Below are 17,859 nucleotides of genomic sequence, written 5' to 3' on the forward strand. Positions count from 1 at the left end.
TGTTGGGGAGCGTGCCCTAGCCCTGTGTTGGGGAGCGTGTCCTAGCCCTGTGTTGGGGAGCGTGTCCTAGCCCTGTGTTGGGGAGTGTGCCCTAGCCCTGTGTTGGGGAGTGTGCCCTAGCCCTGTGTTGGGGAGTGTGCCCTAGCCCTGTGTTGGGGAGCGTGCCCTAGCCCTGTGTTGGGGAGCGTGCCCTAGCCCTGTGTTGGGGAGCGTGCCCTAGCCCTGTGTTGGGGAGCGTGCCCTAGCCCTGTGTTGGGGAGCGTGTCCTAGCCCTGTGTTGGGGAGCGTGTCCTAGCCCTGTGTTGGGGAGCGTGTCCTAGCCCTGTGTTGGGGAGCGTGTCCTAGCCCTGTGTTGGGGAGCGTGTCCTAGCCCTGTGTTGGGGAGCGTGTCCTAGCCCTGTGTTGGGGAGCGTGTCCTAGCCCTGTGTTGGGGAGCGTGTCCTAGCCCTGTGTTGGGGAGCGTGTCCTAGCCCTGTGTTGGGGAGCGTGTCCTAGCCCTGTGTTGGGGAGCGTGTCCTAGCCCTGTGTTGGGGAGTGTGTCCTAGCCCTGTGTTGGGGAGCGTGTCCTAGCCCTGTGTTGGGGAGCGTGCCCTAGCCCTGTGTTGGGGAGCGTGCCCTAGCCCTGTGTTGGGGAGCGTGTCCTAGCCCTGTGTTGGGGAGCGTGCCCTAGCCCTGTGTTGGGGAGCGTGTCCTAGCCCTGTGTTGGGGAGCGTGCCCTAGCCCTGTGTTGGGGAGCGTGTCCTAGCCCTGTGTTGGGGAGCGTGCCCTAGCCCTGTGTTGGGGAGCGTGTCCTAGCCCTGTGTTGGGGAGCGTGTCCTAGCCCTGTGTTGGGGAGCGTGCCCTAGCCCTGTGTTGGGGAGCGTGCCCTAGCCCTGTGTTGGGGAGCGTGTCCTAGCCCTGTGTTGGGGAGCGTGCCCTAGCCCTGTGTTGGGGAGCGTGCCCTAGCCCTGTGTTGGGGAGCGTGTCCTAGCCCTGTGTTGGGGAGCGTGTCCTAGCCCTGTGTTGGGGAGCGTGCCCTAGCCCTGTGTTGGGGAGCGTGCCCTAGCCCTGTGTTGGGGAGCGTGTCCTAGCCCTGTGTTGGGGAGCGTGCCCTAGCCCTGTGTTGGGGAGCGTGTCCTAGCCCTGTGTTGGGGAGCGTGCCCTAGCCCTGTGTTGGGGAGCGTGCCCTAGCCCTGTGTTGGGGAGCGTGTCCTAGCCCTGTGTTGGGGAGCGTGCCCTAGCCCTGTGTTGGGGAGTGTGTCCTAGCCCTGTGTTGGGGAGCGTGCCCTAGCCCTGTGTTGGGGAGTGTGTCCTAGCCCTGTGTTGGGGAGCGTGTCCTAGCCCTGTGTTGGGGAGCGTGCCCTAGCCCTGTGTTGGGGAGCGTGCCCTAGCCCTGTGTTGGGGAGCGTGCCCTAGCCCTGTGTTGGGGAGCGTGCCCTAGCCCTGTGTTGGGGAGCGTGCCCTAGCCCTGTGTTGGGGAGCGTGCCCTAGCCCTGTGTTGGGGAGCGTGCCCTAGCCCTGTGTTGGGGAGTGTGTCCTAGCCCTGTGTTGGGGAGCGTGCCCTAGCCCTGTGTTGGGGAGTGTGTCCTAGCCCTGTGTGTGTGCAGGGTCGGGGAATGGAAGACCCAGCTGAGATCATCTTTGAGATGTCTAAGGAGGAGCGTAAGGATTTCTACCGCAGCGTGGCCTGGGGTCTGAACCGGCCGCTGTTCGCCGTCTACCGACGAGTCCTCCGCATGTACGATAACCGCAACCATGTGGGCAAGTCAGTACTCACCCCTCCCACATCACCATAGCCCCTCCCACATCCTCATAGCCCCTCCCCCCCACATCATCGTAGCCCCCCCCCACATCATCGTAACCCCCCCCACATCATCGTAACCCCCCCCCACATCATCGTAGCCCCCCCCCACATCATCGTAACCCCCCCCACATCATCGTAGCCCCCCCCACATCATCGTAGCCCCCCCCCACATCATCGTAGCCCCCCCCCACATCATCGTAACCCCCCCCACATCATCGTAGCCCCCCCCCACATCATCGTAGCCCCCCCACATCATCGTAACCCCCCCCACATCATCGTAACCCCCCCCCACATCATCGTAGCCCCCCCCCCACATCATCGTAGCCCCCCCCACATCATCGTAGCCCCCCCCCACATCATCGTAGCCCCCCCCACATCATCGTAGCCCCCCCCCACATCATCGTAGCCCCCCCCACATCATCGTAGCCCCCCCCACATCATCGTAGCCCCCCCCCACATCATCGTAGCCCCCCCCCACATCATCGTAGCCCCCCCACATCATCGTAACCCCCCCCACATCATCGTAACCCCCCCCCACATCATCGTAGCCCCCCCCCCACATCATCGTAGCCCCCCCCACATCATCGTAGCCCCCCCCCACATCATCGTAGCCCCCCCCCACATCATCGTAGCCCCCCCCCACATCATCGTAGCCCCCCCCACATCATCGTAGCCCCCCCCACATCATCGTAGCCCCCCCCCACATCATCGTAGCCCCCCCCCACATCATCGTAGCCCCCCCCCACATCATCGTAACCCCCCCCCACATCATCGTAGCCCCCCCCCACATCATCGTAACCCCCCCCACATCATCGTAGCCCCCCCCCACATCATCGTAGCCCCCCCCACATCATCGTAACCCCCCCCCACATCATCGTAGCCCCCCCCCACATCATCGTAGCCCCCCCCCCCACATCATCGTAGCCCCCCCCCCCACATCATCGTAACCCCCCCCCACATCATCGTAGCCCCCCCCCACATCATCGTAACCCCCCCCACATCATCGTAGCCCCCCCCCACATCATCGTAGCCCCCCCCCACATCATCGTAGCCCCCCCCCCACATCATCGTAGCCCCCCCCCACATCATCGTAACCCCCCCCACATCATCGTAGCCCCCCCCCACATCATCGTAGCCCCCCCACATCATCGTAACCCCCCCCCACATCATCGTAACCCCCCCCCACATCATCGTAGCCCCCCCCCACATCATCGTAGCCCCCCCCACATCATCGTAGCCCCCCCCCACATCATCGTAGCCCCCCCCCACATCATCGTAGCCCCCCCCCACATCATCGTAGCCCCCCCCCACATCATCGTAGCCCCCCCCCCACATCATCGTAGCCCCCCCCCCACATCATCGTAGCCCCCCCCCACATCATCGTAGCCCCCCCCACATCATCGTAACCCCCCCCCACATCATCGTAGCCCCCCCCCACATCATCGTAGCCCCCCCCCCCCACATCATCGTAGCCCCCCCCCACATCATCGTAGCCCCCCCCCCACATCATCGTAGCCCCCCCCACATCATCGTAGCCCCCCCCCACATCATCGTAGCCCCCCCCCCCACATCATCGTAGCCCCCCCCCCCCACATCATCGTAGCCCCCCCCCACATCATCGTAGCCCCCCCCCCACATCATCGTAGCCCCCCCCCACATCATCGTAGCCCCCCCCCACATCATCGTAGCCCCCCCCCACATCATCGTAGCCCCCCCCCCACATCATCGTAGCCCCCCCCCACATCATCGTAGCCCCCCCCACATCATCGTAACCCCCCCCCACATCATCGTAGCCCCCCCCCCACATCATCGTAGCCCCCCCCCCCCCACATCATCGTAGCCCCCCCCACATCATCGTAGCCCCCCCCCCCACATCATCGTAGCCCCCCCCCACATCATCGTAGCCCCCCCCCACATCATCGTAGCCCCCCCCCCCACATCATCGTAGCCCCCCCCCACATCATCGTAGCCCCCCCCCCACATCATCGTAGCCCCCCCCCACATCATCGTAGCCCCCCCACATCATCGTAACCCCCCCCCCACATCATCGTAGCCCCCCCCCCACATCATCGTAGCCCCCCCCCCCCACATCATCGTAGCCCCCCCCCCACATCATCGTAGCCCCCCCCCCCACATCATCGTAGCCCCCCCCCACATCATCGTAGCCCCCCCAGAGTTTTAGTGTGTTGGTGTGTGTGATCTGACGTTGTTGTTGTTGTTGTTGTGAAGGTACTCTCCTGAGGAGATCAACAAGCTGAAAGAGTGAGTATGACATCACTTCCTCCTCTAAATGCGTCTCCAGTCAACATGGCGCTGCAGTCTGAGGATGTGTTTGTGTTCAGGCTGAGACAGAAGCATGGTAACGACTGGGCCACCATAGGAGCCGCTCTGGGTCGCAGCGCCTCGTCTGTTAAAGACCGCTGCCGACTGATGAAGGACACCTGCAACACAGGTCAGGACACTTTATCCTGGAGGGTTGGTGCTTTAGGAAGCAGGTCAGATACTTTATCCCGGAGGGTTGGTGCTTTAGGAAGCAGGTCAGATACTTTATCCTGGAGGGTTGGTGCTTTAGGAAGCAGGTCAGATACTTTATCCTGGAGGGTTGGTGCTTTAGGAAGCAGGTCAGATACTTTATCCTGGAGGGTGTATGCTTTAGGAAGCAGGTCAGACACTTTATCCTGGAGGGTTGGTGCTTTAGGAAGCAGGTCAGATACTTTATCCTGGAGGGTTGGTGCTTTAGGAAGCAGGTCAGACACGTTATCCTGGAGGGTTGGTGCTTTAGGAAGCAGGTCAGATACTTTATCCCGGAGGGTTTATGCTTTAGGAAGCAGGTCAGATACTTTATCCCGGAGGGTGTATGCTTTAGGAAGCAGGTCAGACACTTTATCCTGGAGGGTTGGTGCTTTAGGAAGCAGGTCAGATACTTTATCCTGGAGGGTGGTATGCTTTAGGAAGCAGGTCAGACACTTTATCCTGGAGGGTTGGTGCTTTAGGAAGCAGGTCAGATACTTTATCCTGGAGGGTTGGTGCTTTAGGAAGCAGGTCAGACACGTTATCCTGGAGGGTTGGTGCTTTAGGAAGCAGGTCAGATACTTTATCCTGGAGGGTTGGTGCTTTAGGAAGCAGGTCAGATACTTTATCCTGGAGGGTTGGTGCTTTAGGAAGCAGGTCAGACACTTTATCCTGGAGGGTTGGTGCTTTAGGAAGCAGGTCAGACACGTTATCCTGGAGGGTTGGTGCTTTAGGAAGCAGGTCAGACACTTTATCCTGGAGGGTTGGTGCTTTAGGAAGCAGGTCAGACACTTTATCCTGGAGGGTTGGTGCTTTAGGAAGCAGGTCAGATACTTTATCCCGGAGGGTTTATGCTTTAGGAAGCAGGTCAGATACTTTATCCTGGAGGGTTTATGCTTTAGGAAGCAGGTCAGACACTTTATCCTGGAGGGTTGGTGCTTTAGGAAGCAGGTCAGATACTTTATCCTGGAGGGTTGGTGCTTTAGGAAGCAGGTCAGATGATTATCCTGGAGGGTTTATGCTTTAGGAAGCAGGTCAGATGATTATCCTGGAGGGTTTATGCTTTAGGAAGCAGGTCAGATACTTTATCCCGGAGGGTTTATGCTTTAGGAAGCAGGTCAGATACTTTATCCTGGAGGGTTGGTGCTTTAGGAAGCAGGTCAGACACTTTATCCTGGAGGGTTGGTGCTTTAGGAAGCAGGTCAGACACGTTATCCCGGAGGGTTCATGCTTTAGGAAGCAGGGACTTACAGTTGTCTGTGTGTGTAGGGAAGTGGAGTGAGGAAGAGGAGAGGCGTCTATCGGACAGTGTGTATGCGCTGGCGGGTGTGTGTCCAGGCCGTGCGGTGACGGGGGGAGTGTCCTGGGCGGCCGTAGCTGATCTGGTGGGAACGCGGTCGGAGAAACAGTGTCGCTCTAAATGGCTCAACTACCTCAACTGGAAACAGAGTGGAGGGACGGAGTGGACCAAAGACCAGGATCTCAGCTTAGTACACAGGTAGGGAGGAGTCTGGGTGGGGGTCTGTGTGGGTGGGGGGGTGGAGGGGGGTCTGGGTGGTGGGGGTCTGGGTGGTGGGGGTTTGGGTGGTGGGGGTGGGGTCTGGGTGGTGGGGGTCTGGGTGGAGGGGGGGTGGAGGGGGGTCTGGGGGGTGGTGGGGGGTCTGGGTGGTGGGGGTCTGGGTGGAGGGGGTGGGGGTTTGGGTGGTGGGGGTGGGGTCTGGGTGGTGGGGGTCTGGGTGGAGGGGTAGGGGGGTGGGGGTCTGGGTGTTGGGGGGTCTGGGCGCTGGGGGGGTCTGGGTGGGTGGTGGGGGGTCTGGGTGGAGGGGTCTGGGTGTCTGGGTGGGTGGTGGGGGTCTGGGTAGTGGTGGGGGGTCTGGGTGGGTGGTGGGGGTCTGGGTAGTGGGGGTCCTGGGGGGTCTGGGTGGGTGGTGGTGGTGGGTGGTGGGGGTCTGGGTCTGGGTGGTGGGGGTCTGGGTGGTGGGGGTCTGGGGGGTCTGGGTGGTGGTGGGGGTCTGGGTGGTGGGGGTCTGGGTGGGTAGGTAGTGGGGGTCTGGGTGGTGGTGGGGGTCTGGGTGGGTAGTGGTGGTGGGGGTCTGGGTGGTGGGGGTCTGGGTGGGTAGTGGTGGTGGGGGTCTGGGTAGTGGGGGTCTGGGTGGGTAGTGGAGGTGGGGGTCTGGGTGGTGGGGGTCTGGGTGGGTGGTGGTGGGGGTGGGTGGGTGGTGGGGGTCTGGGTGGTGGGGGTCTGGGTGGGTAGTGGTGGTGGGGGTGGGTGGTGGGGGTCTGGGTAGTGGTGGTCGGGGTGGTGGGGGTCTGGGAGGGTAATTACAGTATTAGAATGTAGTATTCAAACCAGCTTTATTGATGAAAGTACTTCTCCTGGCTTACTGTGTGTGTGTGTGTGTGTGTGTGTGTGTGTGTGTGTGTGTGCAGGATAGTGGAGTTGGATGTGGATGATGAGAATGAGTTAAAGTGGGAGGAGCTAGCAGGGGGGTGGAGCAGTGTTCGCTCTCCTCAGTGGCTCAGATCTAAGTGGTGGAGCATCAAGAGACAAGTAGCCAATCACAAGGAACTGCCCTTCCACGGTAACACCCCTGACCCTCACCTTTAACACCTGACCCTCACCTCTAACCCCTGACCCTCACCTCTAACCCCTGACCCTCACCTCTAACCCCTGACCCTCACCTCTAACCCCTGATCCTCACCTCTAACCCCTGACCCTCACCTCTAACCCCTGACCCTTACCTCTCCTCACCTCTAACCCCTGACCCTCACCTCTAACCCCTGACCCTCACCTTTAACCCCTGACCCTCACCTTTAACCCCTGACCCTTACCTCTCCTCACCTCTAACCCCTGACCTCACCTCTGACCTCTAACCTCTGACCCTTACCTCACCTCTGACCTCTAACCCCTGACCTTTACCTCTCCTCACCTCTAACCCATGACCCTTACCTCTCCTCACCTCTGACCCCTGACCCTCTCCTCACCTCTGACCCCTGACCCTTATCTCTCCTCATCTCTGACCCCTGACCCTCACCTCTCCTCACCTCTGACCCCTGACCCTCACCTCTCCTCACGTCTGACCCCTGACCCTCTCCTCACCTCTGACCCCTGACCCTCTCCTCACCTCTGACCCCTGACCCTCTCCTCACCTCTGACCCCTGACCCTCACCTCTAACCCCTGACCTTTACCTCTAACCCCTGACCCTCCTCTCCTCATCTGACCCCTTACCTCTCCTCACCCCAAACCCCTGACCCTTACCTCTCCTCACCTCTAATCCCTGATCCTCACCTCTAACCCCTGACCCTTACCTCTCCTCACCTCTAATCCCTGATCCTCACCTCTAACCCCTGACCCTCACCTCTAACCCCTGACCCTCACCTTTAACCCCTGACCCTTACCTCTAACCCCTGACCCTTACCTCTAACCCCTGACCCTCACCTCTGACCCTCACCTCTAACCCCTGACCCTCACCTCTAACCCCTGACCCTTACCTCTAACCCCTGACCCTCACCTCTAACCCCTGACCCTCACCTCTAACCCCTGACCCTCACCTCTAACCCCTGACCCTTACCTCTAACCCCTGACCCTCACCTCTAACCCCTGACCCTCACCTCTAACCCCTGACCCTCACCTCTAACCCCTGACCCTCACCTCTAACCCCTGACCCTCACCTCTAACCCCTGACCCTCACCTCTAACCCCTGACCCTCACCTCTAACCCCTGACCCTCACCTCTAACCCCTGACCCTGACCTCACCTCTGACCTCTAACCCCTGACCCTTACCTCTCCTCACCTCTAACCCCTTACCTCACCTCTGACCTCTAACCCCTGACCCTTACCTCTCCTCACCTCTAACCCCTGACCCTTACCTCTCCTCACCTCTAACCCCTGACCCCTCCTCACCTCTGACCTCTCATATCCAGTATCAGCAACATGTTTAAATCATAACAAACTAGTGATACTGCTACTACTGCAGATAATACTGTGGGTGGTGTGTGTGTGTGTGATGTGTGATGTGGTGTGTGATGTGGTGTGTATGTGTGTGTGTGTGTGGTGTGATGTGGTGTGTATGTGTGTGTGTGTGTGGTGTGATGTGGTGTGTGATGTGGTGTGTGGTGTGGTGTGTGGTGTGTGTGGTGTGTGTGTGTGGTGTGTGTGTGATGTGATGTGGTGTGTGATGTGATGTGATGGTGTGATGTGTGTGTGTGTGGTGTGGTGTGGTGTGTGTGTGTGTGGTGTGTGTGTGTGTGTGTGTGTGTGTGTGTGGTGTGTGTGTGGTGTGGTGTGGTGTGTGTGTGTGTGTGTGTGTGTGTGTGTGTGTGTGTGTGTAGTGTTACTGAAGGGTCTTCAGGAGTTGATGGAGAATCCGTTAGGGGCGGGGCCAGGTAGCCCTTCCCCTTCCCTGCAGATCCGAGTCACGCGATTGGAGGAGTGCTGTAGCTCCACCCCCCGGCCCGTCACAGCGCTGCAGATCCCACTGCAGATCACACACCTCGGTCAGTACAGGGGGGGGAAGTGTGTGTGTGTGTGTGTGTGTGTGTGTGTGTGTGTGTGTGTGGTGTGTGTGTGTGTGTGTGTGTGTGTGTGTGTGTGTGTGTGTGTGTACTGAACTGGCATGTCTATCAGCCTCAGACGGTGCTGGTGTGTGTGTGTGTGTACTGAACTGGCATGTCTATCAGCCTCAGACGGTGCTGGGACCAGTGTGTGTGTGTGTGTGTGTGTGTGTGTGTGTACTGAACTGGCATGTCTATCAGCCTCAGACGGTGCTGGTGCCAGTGTGTGTGTGTGTGTGTGTGTACTGAACTGGCATGTCTATCAGCCTCAGACGGTGCTGGGACCAGTGTGTGTGTGTGTGTGTGTGTGTGTGTGTGTGTGTGTGTGTACTGAACTGGCATGTCTATCAGCCTCAGACGGTGCTGGTGCCAGTGTGTGTGTGTGTGTGTACTGAACTGGCATGTCTATCAGCCTCAGACGGTGCTGGTGTGTGTGTGTGTGTACTGAACTGGCATGTCTATCAGCCTCAGACGGTGCTGGGACCAGTGTGTGTGTGTGTGTGTGTGTGTGTGTGTGTGTACTGAACTGGCATGTCTATCAGCCTCAGACGGTGCTGGTGCCAGTGTGTGTGTGTGTGTGTGTACTGAACTGGCATGTCTATCAGCCTCAGACGGTGCTGGGACCAGTGTGTGTGTGTGTGTGTGTGTGTGTGTGTGTGTGTGTGTGTGTGTGTGTGTGTACTGAACTGGCATGTCTATCAGCCTCAGACGGTGCTGGTGCCAGTGTGTGTGTGTGTGTGTACTGAACTGGCATGTCTATCAGCCTCAGACGGTGCTGGTGTGTGTGTGTGTGTACTGAACTGGCATGTCTATCAGCCTCAGACGGTGCTGGGACCAGTGTGTGTGTGTGTGTGTGTGTGTGTGTGTGTGTGTGTACTGAACTGGCATGTCTATCAGCCTCAGACGGTGCTGGTGCCAGTGTGTGTGTGTGTGTGTGTACTGAACTGGCATGTCTATCAGCCTCAGACGGTGCTGGTGCCAGTGTGTGTGTGTGTGTGTGTGTACTGAACTGGCATGTCTATCAGCCTCAGACGGTGCTGGGACCAGTGTGTGTGTGTGTGTGTGTGTGTGTGTGTGTGTGTGTGTGTGTGTGTGTGTGTGTGTGTGTACTGAACTGGCATGTCTATCAGCCTCAGACGGTGCTGGGACCAGTGTGTGTGTGTGTGTGTGTGTGTGTGTGTGTGTGTGTGTACTGAACTGGCATGTCTATCAGCCTCAGACGGTGCTGGGACCAGTGTGTGTGTGTGTGTGTGTGTGTGTGTGTACTGAACTGGCGTGTCTATCAGCCTCAGACGGTGCTGGGACCAGTGATACAGAGACCATCACCCTCAACACTGCTGCTCTTCAGACCTTACAGATCCTCCCTGTGAGTTGGACCATAATATCACCTTTAGATACAGACACAATGTTCACGCTCTTTTAATATCACAACAACAATCCCCGTGTGTGTGTGTGTGTGTGTGTGTGTGTGTGTGTGTGTGTGTGTGTGTGTGTGTGTGTGTGTGTGTGTGTGTGTGTGTGTGTGTGTGTGTGTGTGTGTGTGTGTGTGTGTGTGTGTGTGTGTGTGTGTGTGTGTGTGTGTGTGTGTGTGTGTGTAGTCTTTCCACCTGCACCCTACAGGAACTCCAGGGACATATTTCCTTCAGACAGCAGCCAATCAGAGCCTGCCGCTCAGTCTTTCCAGCAATCCCACCGTGACCCTGACGGCTAGCTCCTCGTCCCCAGAACACATCATCCTACACAGCCTCTCAGTGAGTGTTCGGGACGGATCCACATGAACTGGTCCCATGAGGTTCTTTCGGACCCTAAAACCCCTCATGATTCGTTTTCATTGGCAGTGACATTTTGTTAATTCTCTTGTTTTGAGCGACAAATTTTTGTTTTTCCTTGCTGGGGAACGTAACAGGAAGTAATCGGCGGCAGGGTAGCGTAGTGGTTAGAGCGTTGGACTAGTAACCAGCAGCGTAGCCTAGTGGTTAGAGCGTTGGACTAGTAACCAGCAGCGAAGCCTAGTGGTTAGAGCGTTGGACTAGTAACCAGCAGCGTAGCCTAGTGGTTAGAGCGTTGGACTAGTAACCAGCAGGTAGCCTAGTGGTTAGAGCATTGGACTAGTAACCAGCAGGTAGCCTAGTGGTTAGAGCGTTGGACTAGTAACCAGCAGGGTAGCCTAGTGGTTAGAGCATTGGACTAGTAACCAGCAGGTAGCCTAGTGGTTAGAGCGTTGGACTAGTAACCAGCAGGTAGCCTAGTGGTTAGAGCGTTGGACTAGTAACCAGCAGGTAGCCTAGTGGTTAGAGCGTTGGACTAGTAACCAGCAGCGTAGCCTAGTGGTTAGAGCGTTGGACTAGTAACCAGCAGGTAGCCTAGTGGTTAGAGCGTTGGACTAGTAACCAGCAGGTAGCCTAGTGGTTAGAGCGTTGGACTAGTAACCAGCAGGGTAGCCTAGTGGTTAGAGCGTTGGACTAGTAACCAGCAGCGTAGCCTAGTGGTTAGAGCGTTGGACTAGTAACCAGCAGGGTAGCGTAGTGGTTAGAGCGTTGGACTAGTAACCAGCAGCGTAGCCTAGTGGTTAGAGCGTTGGACTAGTAACCAGCAGGTAGCCTAGTGGTTAGAGCGTTGGACTAGTAACCAGCAGGGTAGCGTAGTGGTTAGAGCGTTGGACTAGTAACCAGCAGCGTAGCCTAGTGGTTAGAGCGTTGGACTAGTAACCAGCAGGGTAGCCTAGTGGTTAGAGCGTTGGACTAGTAACCAGCAGCGTAGCCTAGTGGTTAGAGCGTTGGACTAGTAACCAGCAGGTAGCCTAGTGGTTAGAGCGTTGGACTAGTAACCAGCAGGGTAGCCTAGTGGTTAGAGCGTTGGACTAGTAACCAGCAGCGTAGCCTAGTGGTTAGAGCGTTGGACTAGTAACCAGCAGGTAGCCTAGTGGTTAGAGCGTTGGGCCAGTAACCAGCAGGTAGCCTAGTGGTTAGAGCGTTGGACTAGTAACCAGCAGGTAGCCTAGTGGTTAGAGCTTTGGACTAGTAACCAGCAGGGTAGCCTAGTGGTTAGAGCGTTGGACTAGTAACCAGCAGGTAGCCTAGTGGTTAGAGCGTTGGACTAGTAACCAGCAGGTAGCCTAGTGGTTAGAGCGTTGGACTAGTAACCAGCAGGTAGCCTAGTGGTTAGAGCGTTGGACTAGTAACCAGCAGGTAGCCTAGTGGTTAGAGCGTTGGACTAGTAACCAGCAGGGTAGCCTAGTGGTTAGAGCTTTGGACTAGTAACCAGCAGGGTAGCCTAGTGGTTAGAGCGTTGGACTAGTAACCAGCAGCATAGCCTAGTGGTTAGAGCGTTGGACTAGTAACCAGCAGGTAGCCTAGTGGTTAGAGCGTTGGACTAGTAACCAGCAGGTAGCCTAGTGGTTAGAGCGTTGGACTAGTAACCAGCAGGTAGCCTAGTGGTTAGAGCGTTGGACTAGTAGCCAGCAGCGTAGCCTAGTGGTTAGAGCGTTGGACTAGTAACCAGCAGGTAGCCTAGTGGTTAGAGCGTTGGACTAGTAACCAGCAGGTAGCCTAGTGGTTAGAGCGTTGGACTAGTAACCAGCAGGGTAGCCTAGTGGTTAGAGCGTTGGACTAGTAACCAGCAGCGTAGCCTAGTGGTTAGAGCGTTGGACTAGTAACCAGCAGCGTAGCCTAGTGGTTAGAGCGTTGGGCCAGTAACCAGCAGCGTAGCCTAGTGGTTAGAGCGTTGGACCAGTAACCAGCAGGTAGCCTAGTGCTTAGAGCATTGGACTAGTAACCAGCAGCGTAGCCTAGTGGTTAGAGCGTTGGACTAGTAACCAGCAGGGTAGCCTAGTGGTTAGAGCGTTGGACTAGTAACCAGCAGGTAGCCTAGTGGTTAGAGCGTTGTACTAGTAACCAGCAGGTAGCCTAGTGGTTAGAGCGTTGGACTAGTAACCAGCAGGGTAGCCTAGTGGTTAGAGCGTTGGACTAGTAACCAGCAGCGTAGCCTAGTGGTTAGAGCGTTGGACTAGTAACCAGCAGGGTAGCCTAGTGGTTAGAGCGTTGGACTAGTAACCAGCAGCGTAGCCTAGTGGTTAGAGCGTTGGACTAGTAACCAGCAGGTAGCCTAGTGGTTAGAGCGTTGGACTAGTAACCAGCAGGTAGCCTAGTGGTTAGAGCGTTGGACTAGTAACCAGCAGCGTAGCCTAGTGGTTAGAGCGTTGGACTAGTAACCAGCAGGGTAGCCTAGTGGTTAGAGCGTTGGACTAGTAACCAGCAGCGTAGCCTAGTGGTTAGAGCGTTGGTCTAGTAACCGAAAGGTTGCAAGTTCGAATCCCCGAGCTGACAAGGTAAAAATCTGTCGTTCTGCCCCTGAACAAGGCAGTTAACCCACTGTTCCCCGGGAGGCCGTCATTATAAATCAGAATTTGTTCTTAACTGACTTGCCTCGTTAAATAAAGGTTAAATAAAAAAATATCTAATAATGAATCTAATAATTCTATTGTAATTTCTGTACAATAGAAGATATTTAAACCCAGACAGCTTTTAGAGAAACAATTGTGAGCGATTATTATAAATAACGTTCCCTCAGTAATATTATTATAAATAACGTTCCCTCAGTAATATTATTATAAATAACGTTCCCTCAGTAATATTATTATAAATAACGTTCCCTCCCTCAGTAATATTATTATAAATAACGTTCCCTCAGTAATATTATTATAAATAACGTTCCCTCAGTAATATTATTATAAATAACGTTCCCTCCCTCAGTAATATTATTGTAAATAACGTTCCCTCAGTAATATTATTATAAATAATGTTCCCTCCCTCAGTAATATTATTATAAATAACGTTCCCTCAGTAATATTATTATAAATAACGTTCCCTCAGTAATATTATTATAAATAACGTTCCCTCAGTAATATTATTATAAATAACGTTCCCTCAGTAATATTATTATAAATAATGTTCCCTCAGTAATATTATTATAAATAACGTTCCCTCAGTAATATTATTATAAATAACGTTCCCTCAGTAATATTATTATAAATAACGTTCCCTCAGTAATATTATTATAAATAACGTTCCCTCCCTCAGTAATATTATTATAAATAACGTTCCCTCCCTCAGTAATATTATTATAAATAACGTTCCCTCAGTAATATTATTATAAATAACGTTCCCTCAGTAATATTATTATAAATAACGTTCCCTCCCTCAGTAATATTATTATAAATAACGTTCCCTCAGTAATATTATTATAAATAACGTTCCCTCAGTAATATTATTATAAATAACGTTCCCTCCCTCAGTAATATTATTATAAATAACGTTCCCTCAGTAATATTATTATAAATAACGTTCCCTCAGTAATATTATTATAAATAACGTTCCCTCCCTCAGTAATATTATTATAAATAACGTTCCCTCAGTAATATTATTATAAATAACGTTCCCTCAGTAATATTATTATAAATAACGTTCCCTCCCTCAGTAATATTATTATAAATAACGTTCCCTCAGTAATATTATTATAAATAACGTTCCCTCAGTAATATTATTATAAATAACGTTCCCTCAGTAATATTATTATAAATAACGTTCCCTCAGTAATATTATTATAAATAACGTTCCCTCAGTAATATTATTATAAATAACGTTCCCTCAGTAATATTATTATAAATAACGTTCCCTCAGTAATATTATTATAAATAACGTTCCCTCCCTCAGTAATATTATTATAAATAATGTTCCCTCAGTAATATTATTATAAATAACGTTCCCTCCCTCAGTAATATTATTATAAATAACGTTCCCTCCCTCAGTAATATTATTATAAATAACGTTCCCTCAGTAATATTATTATAAATAACGTTCCCTCAGTAATATTATTATAAATAACGTTCCCTCAGTAATATTATTATAAATAACGTTCCCTCAGTAATATTATTATAAATAACGTTCCCTCCCTCAGTAATATTATTATAAATAATGTTCCCTCAGTAATATTATTATAAATAACGTTCCCTCAGTAATATTATTATAAATAACGTTCCCTCAGTAATATTATTATAAATAATGTTCCCTCAGTAATATTATTATAAATAACGTTCCCTCAGTAATATTATTATAAATAACGTTCCCTCAGTAATATTATTATAAATAACGTTCCCTCAGTAATATTATTATAAATAACATTCACTCCCTCAGTAATATTATTATAAATAACGTTCCCTCAGTAATATTATTATAAATAACGTTCCCTCCCTCAGTAATATTATTATAAATAACGTTCCCTCAGTAATATTATTATAAATAACGTTCCCTCAGTAATATTATTATAAATAACGTTCCCTCAGTAATATTATTATAAATAAAGTTCACTCAGTAATATTATTATAAATAACGTTCACTCAGTAATATTATTATAAATAACGTTCCCTCCCTCAGTAATATTATTATAAATAACGTTCCCTCAGTAATATTATTATAAATAACGTTCCCTCAGTAATATTATTATAAATAACGTTCCCTCCCTCAGTAATATTATTATAAATAACGTTCCCTCAGTAATATTATTATAAATAACGTTCCCTCAGTAATATTATTATAAATAACGTTCCCTCAGTAATATTATTATAAATAACGTTCCCTCAGTAATATTATTATAAATAACGTTCCCTCCCTCAGTAATATTATTATAAATAACGTTCCCTCAGTAATATTATTATAAATAACGTTCCCTCAGTAATATTATTATAAATAACGTTCCCTCAGTAATATTATTATAAATAACGTTCCCTCAGTAATATTATTATAAATAACGTTCCCTCCCTCAGTAATATTATTATAAATAACGTTCCCTCAGTAATATTATTATAAATAATGTTCCCTCAGTAATATTATTATAAATAACGTTCCCTCAGTAATATTATTATAAATAACGTTCCCTCAGTAATATTATTATAAATAACGTTCCCTCAGTAATATTATTATAAATAACGTTCCCTCAGTAATATTATTATAAATAACGTTCCCTCAGTAATATTATTATAAATAACGTTCCCTCAGTAATATTATTATAAATAACGTTCCCTCAGTAATATTATTATAAATAACGTTCCCTCAGTAATATTATTATAAATAACGTTCCCTCAGTAATATTATTATAAATAACGTTCCCTCAGTAATATTATTATAAATAACGTTCCCTCCCTCAGTAATATTATTATAAATAACGTTCCCTCAGTAATATTATTATAAATAACGTTCCCTCAGTAATATTATTATAAATAACGTTCCCTCAGTAATATTATTATAAATAACGTTCCCTCAGTAATATTATTATAAATAACGTTCCCTCAGTAATATTATTATAAATAACGTTCCCTCAGTAATATTATTATAAATAACGTTCCCTCCCTCAGTAATATTATTATAAATAACGTTCCCTCCCTCAGTAATATTATTATAAATAACGTTCCCTCAGTAATATTATTATAAATAACGTTCCCTCAGTAATATTATTATAAATAACGTTCTCTCAGTAATATTATTATAAATAACGTTCCCTCCCTCAGTAATATTATTATAAATAACGTTCCCTCAGTAATATTATTATAAATAACGTTCCCTCAGTAATATTATTATAAATAACGTTCCCTCCCTCAGTAATATGATTATAAATAACGTTCCCTCAGTAATATTATTATAAATAACGTTCCCTCAGTAATATTATTATAAATAACGTTCCCTCAGTAATATTATTATAAATAACGTTCCCTCAGTAATATTATTATAAATAACGTTCCCTCAGTAATATTATTATAAATAACGTTCCCTCAGTAATATTATTATAAATAACGTTCCCTCAGTAATATTATTATAAATAACGTTCCCTCAGTAATATTATTATAAATAACGTTCCCTCCCTCAGTAATATTATTATAAATAACGTTCCCTCAGTAATATTATTATAAATAACGTTCCCTCAGTAATATTATTATAAATAACGTTCCCTCCCTCAGTAATATTATTATAAATAACGTTCACTCCCTCAGTAATATTATTATAAATAACGTTCCCTCAGTAATATTATTATAAATAACGTTCCCTCAGTAATATTATTATAAATAATGTTCCCTCAGTAATATTATTATAAATAACGTTCCCTCAGTAATATTATTATAAATAACGTTCACTCCCTCAGTAATATTATTATAAATAACGTTCCCTCAGTAATATTATTATAAATAACGTTCCCTCAGTAATATTATTATAAATAACGTTCCCTCCCTCAGTAATATTATTATAAATAACGTTCCCTCAGTAATATTATTATAAATAACGTTCCCTCAGTAATATTATTATAAATAACGTTCCCTCAGTAATATTATTATAAATAACGTTCACTCAGTAATATTATTATAAATAACGTTCCCTCAGTAATATTATTATAAATAACGTTCCCTCCCTCAGTAATATTATTATAAATAACGTTCCCTCAGTAATATTATTATAAATAACGTTCCCTCAGTAATATTATTATAAATAACGTTCCCTCAGTAATATTATTATAAATAACGTTCCCTCCCTCAGTAATATTATTATAAATAACGTTCCCTCAGTAATATTATTATAAATAACGTTCTCTCAGTAATATTATTATAAATAACGTTCCCTCAGTAATATTATTATAAATAACGTTCCCTCAGTAATATTATTATAAATAACGTTCCCTCAGTAATATTATTATAAATAACGTTCCCTCAGTAATATTATTATAAATAACGTTCCCTCCCTCAGTAATATTATTATAAATAACGTTCCCTCAGTAATATTATTATAAATAACGTTCCCTCAGTAATATTATTATAAATAACGTTCCCTCAGTAATATTATTATAAATAACGTTCCCTCAGTAATATTATTATAAATAACGTTCCCTCCCTCAGTAATATTATTATAAATAACGTTCCCTCCCTCAGTAATATTATTATAAATAACGTTCCCTCCCTCAGTAATATTAT

General features: G+C 49.1%; 1 protein-coding gene across 4 annotated transcripts in view; it reads left to right on the forward strand.

The window, feature by feature from the left end:
- dmtf1 (cyclin D binding myb-like transcription factor 1) overlaps window positions 1-17,859 on the forward strand; it is a 58,603-nt gene that overhangs the window by 18,574 nt on the left and 22,170 nt on the right. For 2 of the 4 annotated variants that reach the window (XM_082972757.1, XM_082972756.1), the window contains exons 6-13: window positions 1,587-1,744; window positions 4,013-4,045; window positions 4,126-4,235; window positions 5,564-5,792; window positions 6,725-6,876; window positions 8,628-8,792; window positions 10,136-10,215; window positions 10,448-10,600. In XM_082972757.1, coding sequence (XP_082828883.1) covers window positions 1,587-1,744; window positions 4,013-4,045; window positions 4,126-4,235; window positions 5,564-5,792; window positions 6,725-6,876; window positions 8,628-8,792; window positions 10,136-10,215; window positions 10,448-10,600 — 1,080 coding nt within the window. The other 2 variants (XM_082972758.1, XM_082972760.1) reach the window with 2 other exon arrangements.

This window comes from Salmo salar, unplaced genomic scaffold (assembly GCF_965601325.2).
Source record: "Salmo salar unplaced genomic scaffold, fSalSal1 ptg001230l, whole genome shotgun sequence".
Lineage (NCBI taxonomy): Eukaryota > Metazoa > Chordata > Actinopteri > Salmoniformes > Salmonidae > Salmo > Salmo salar.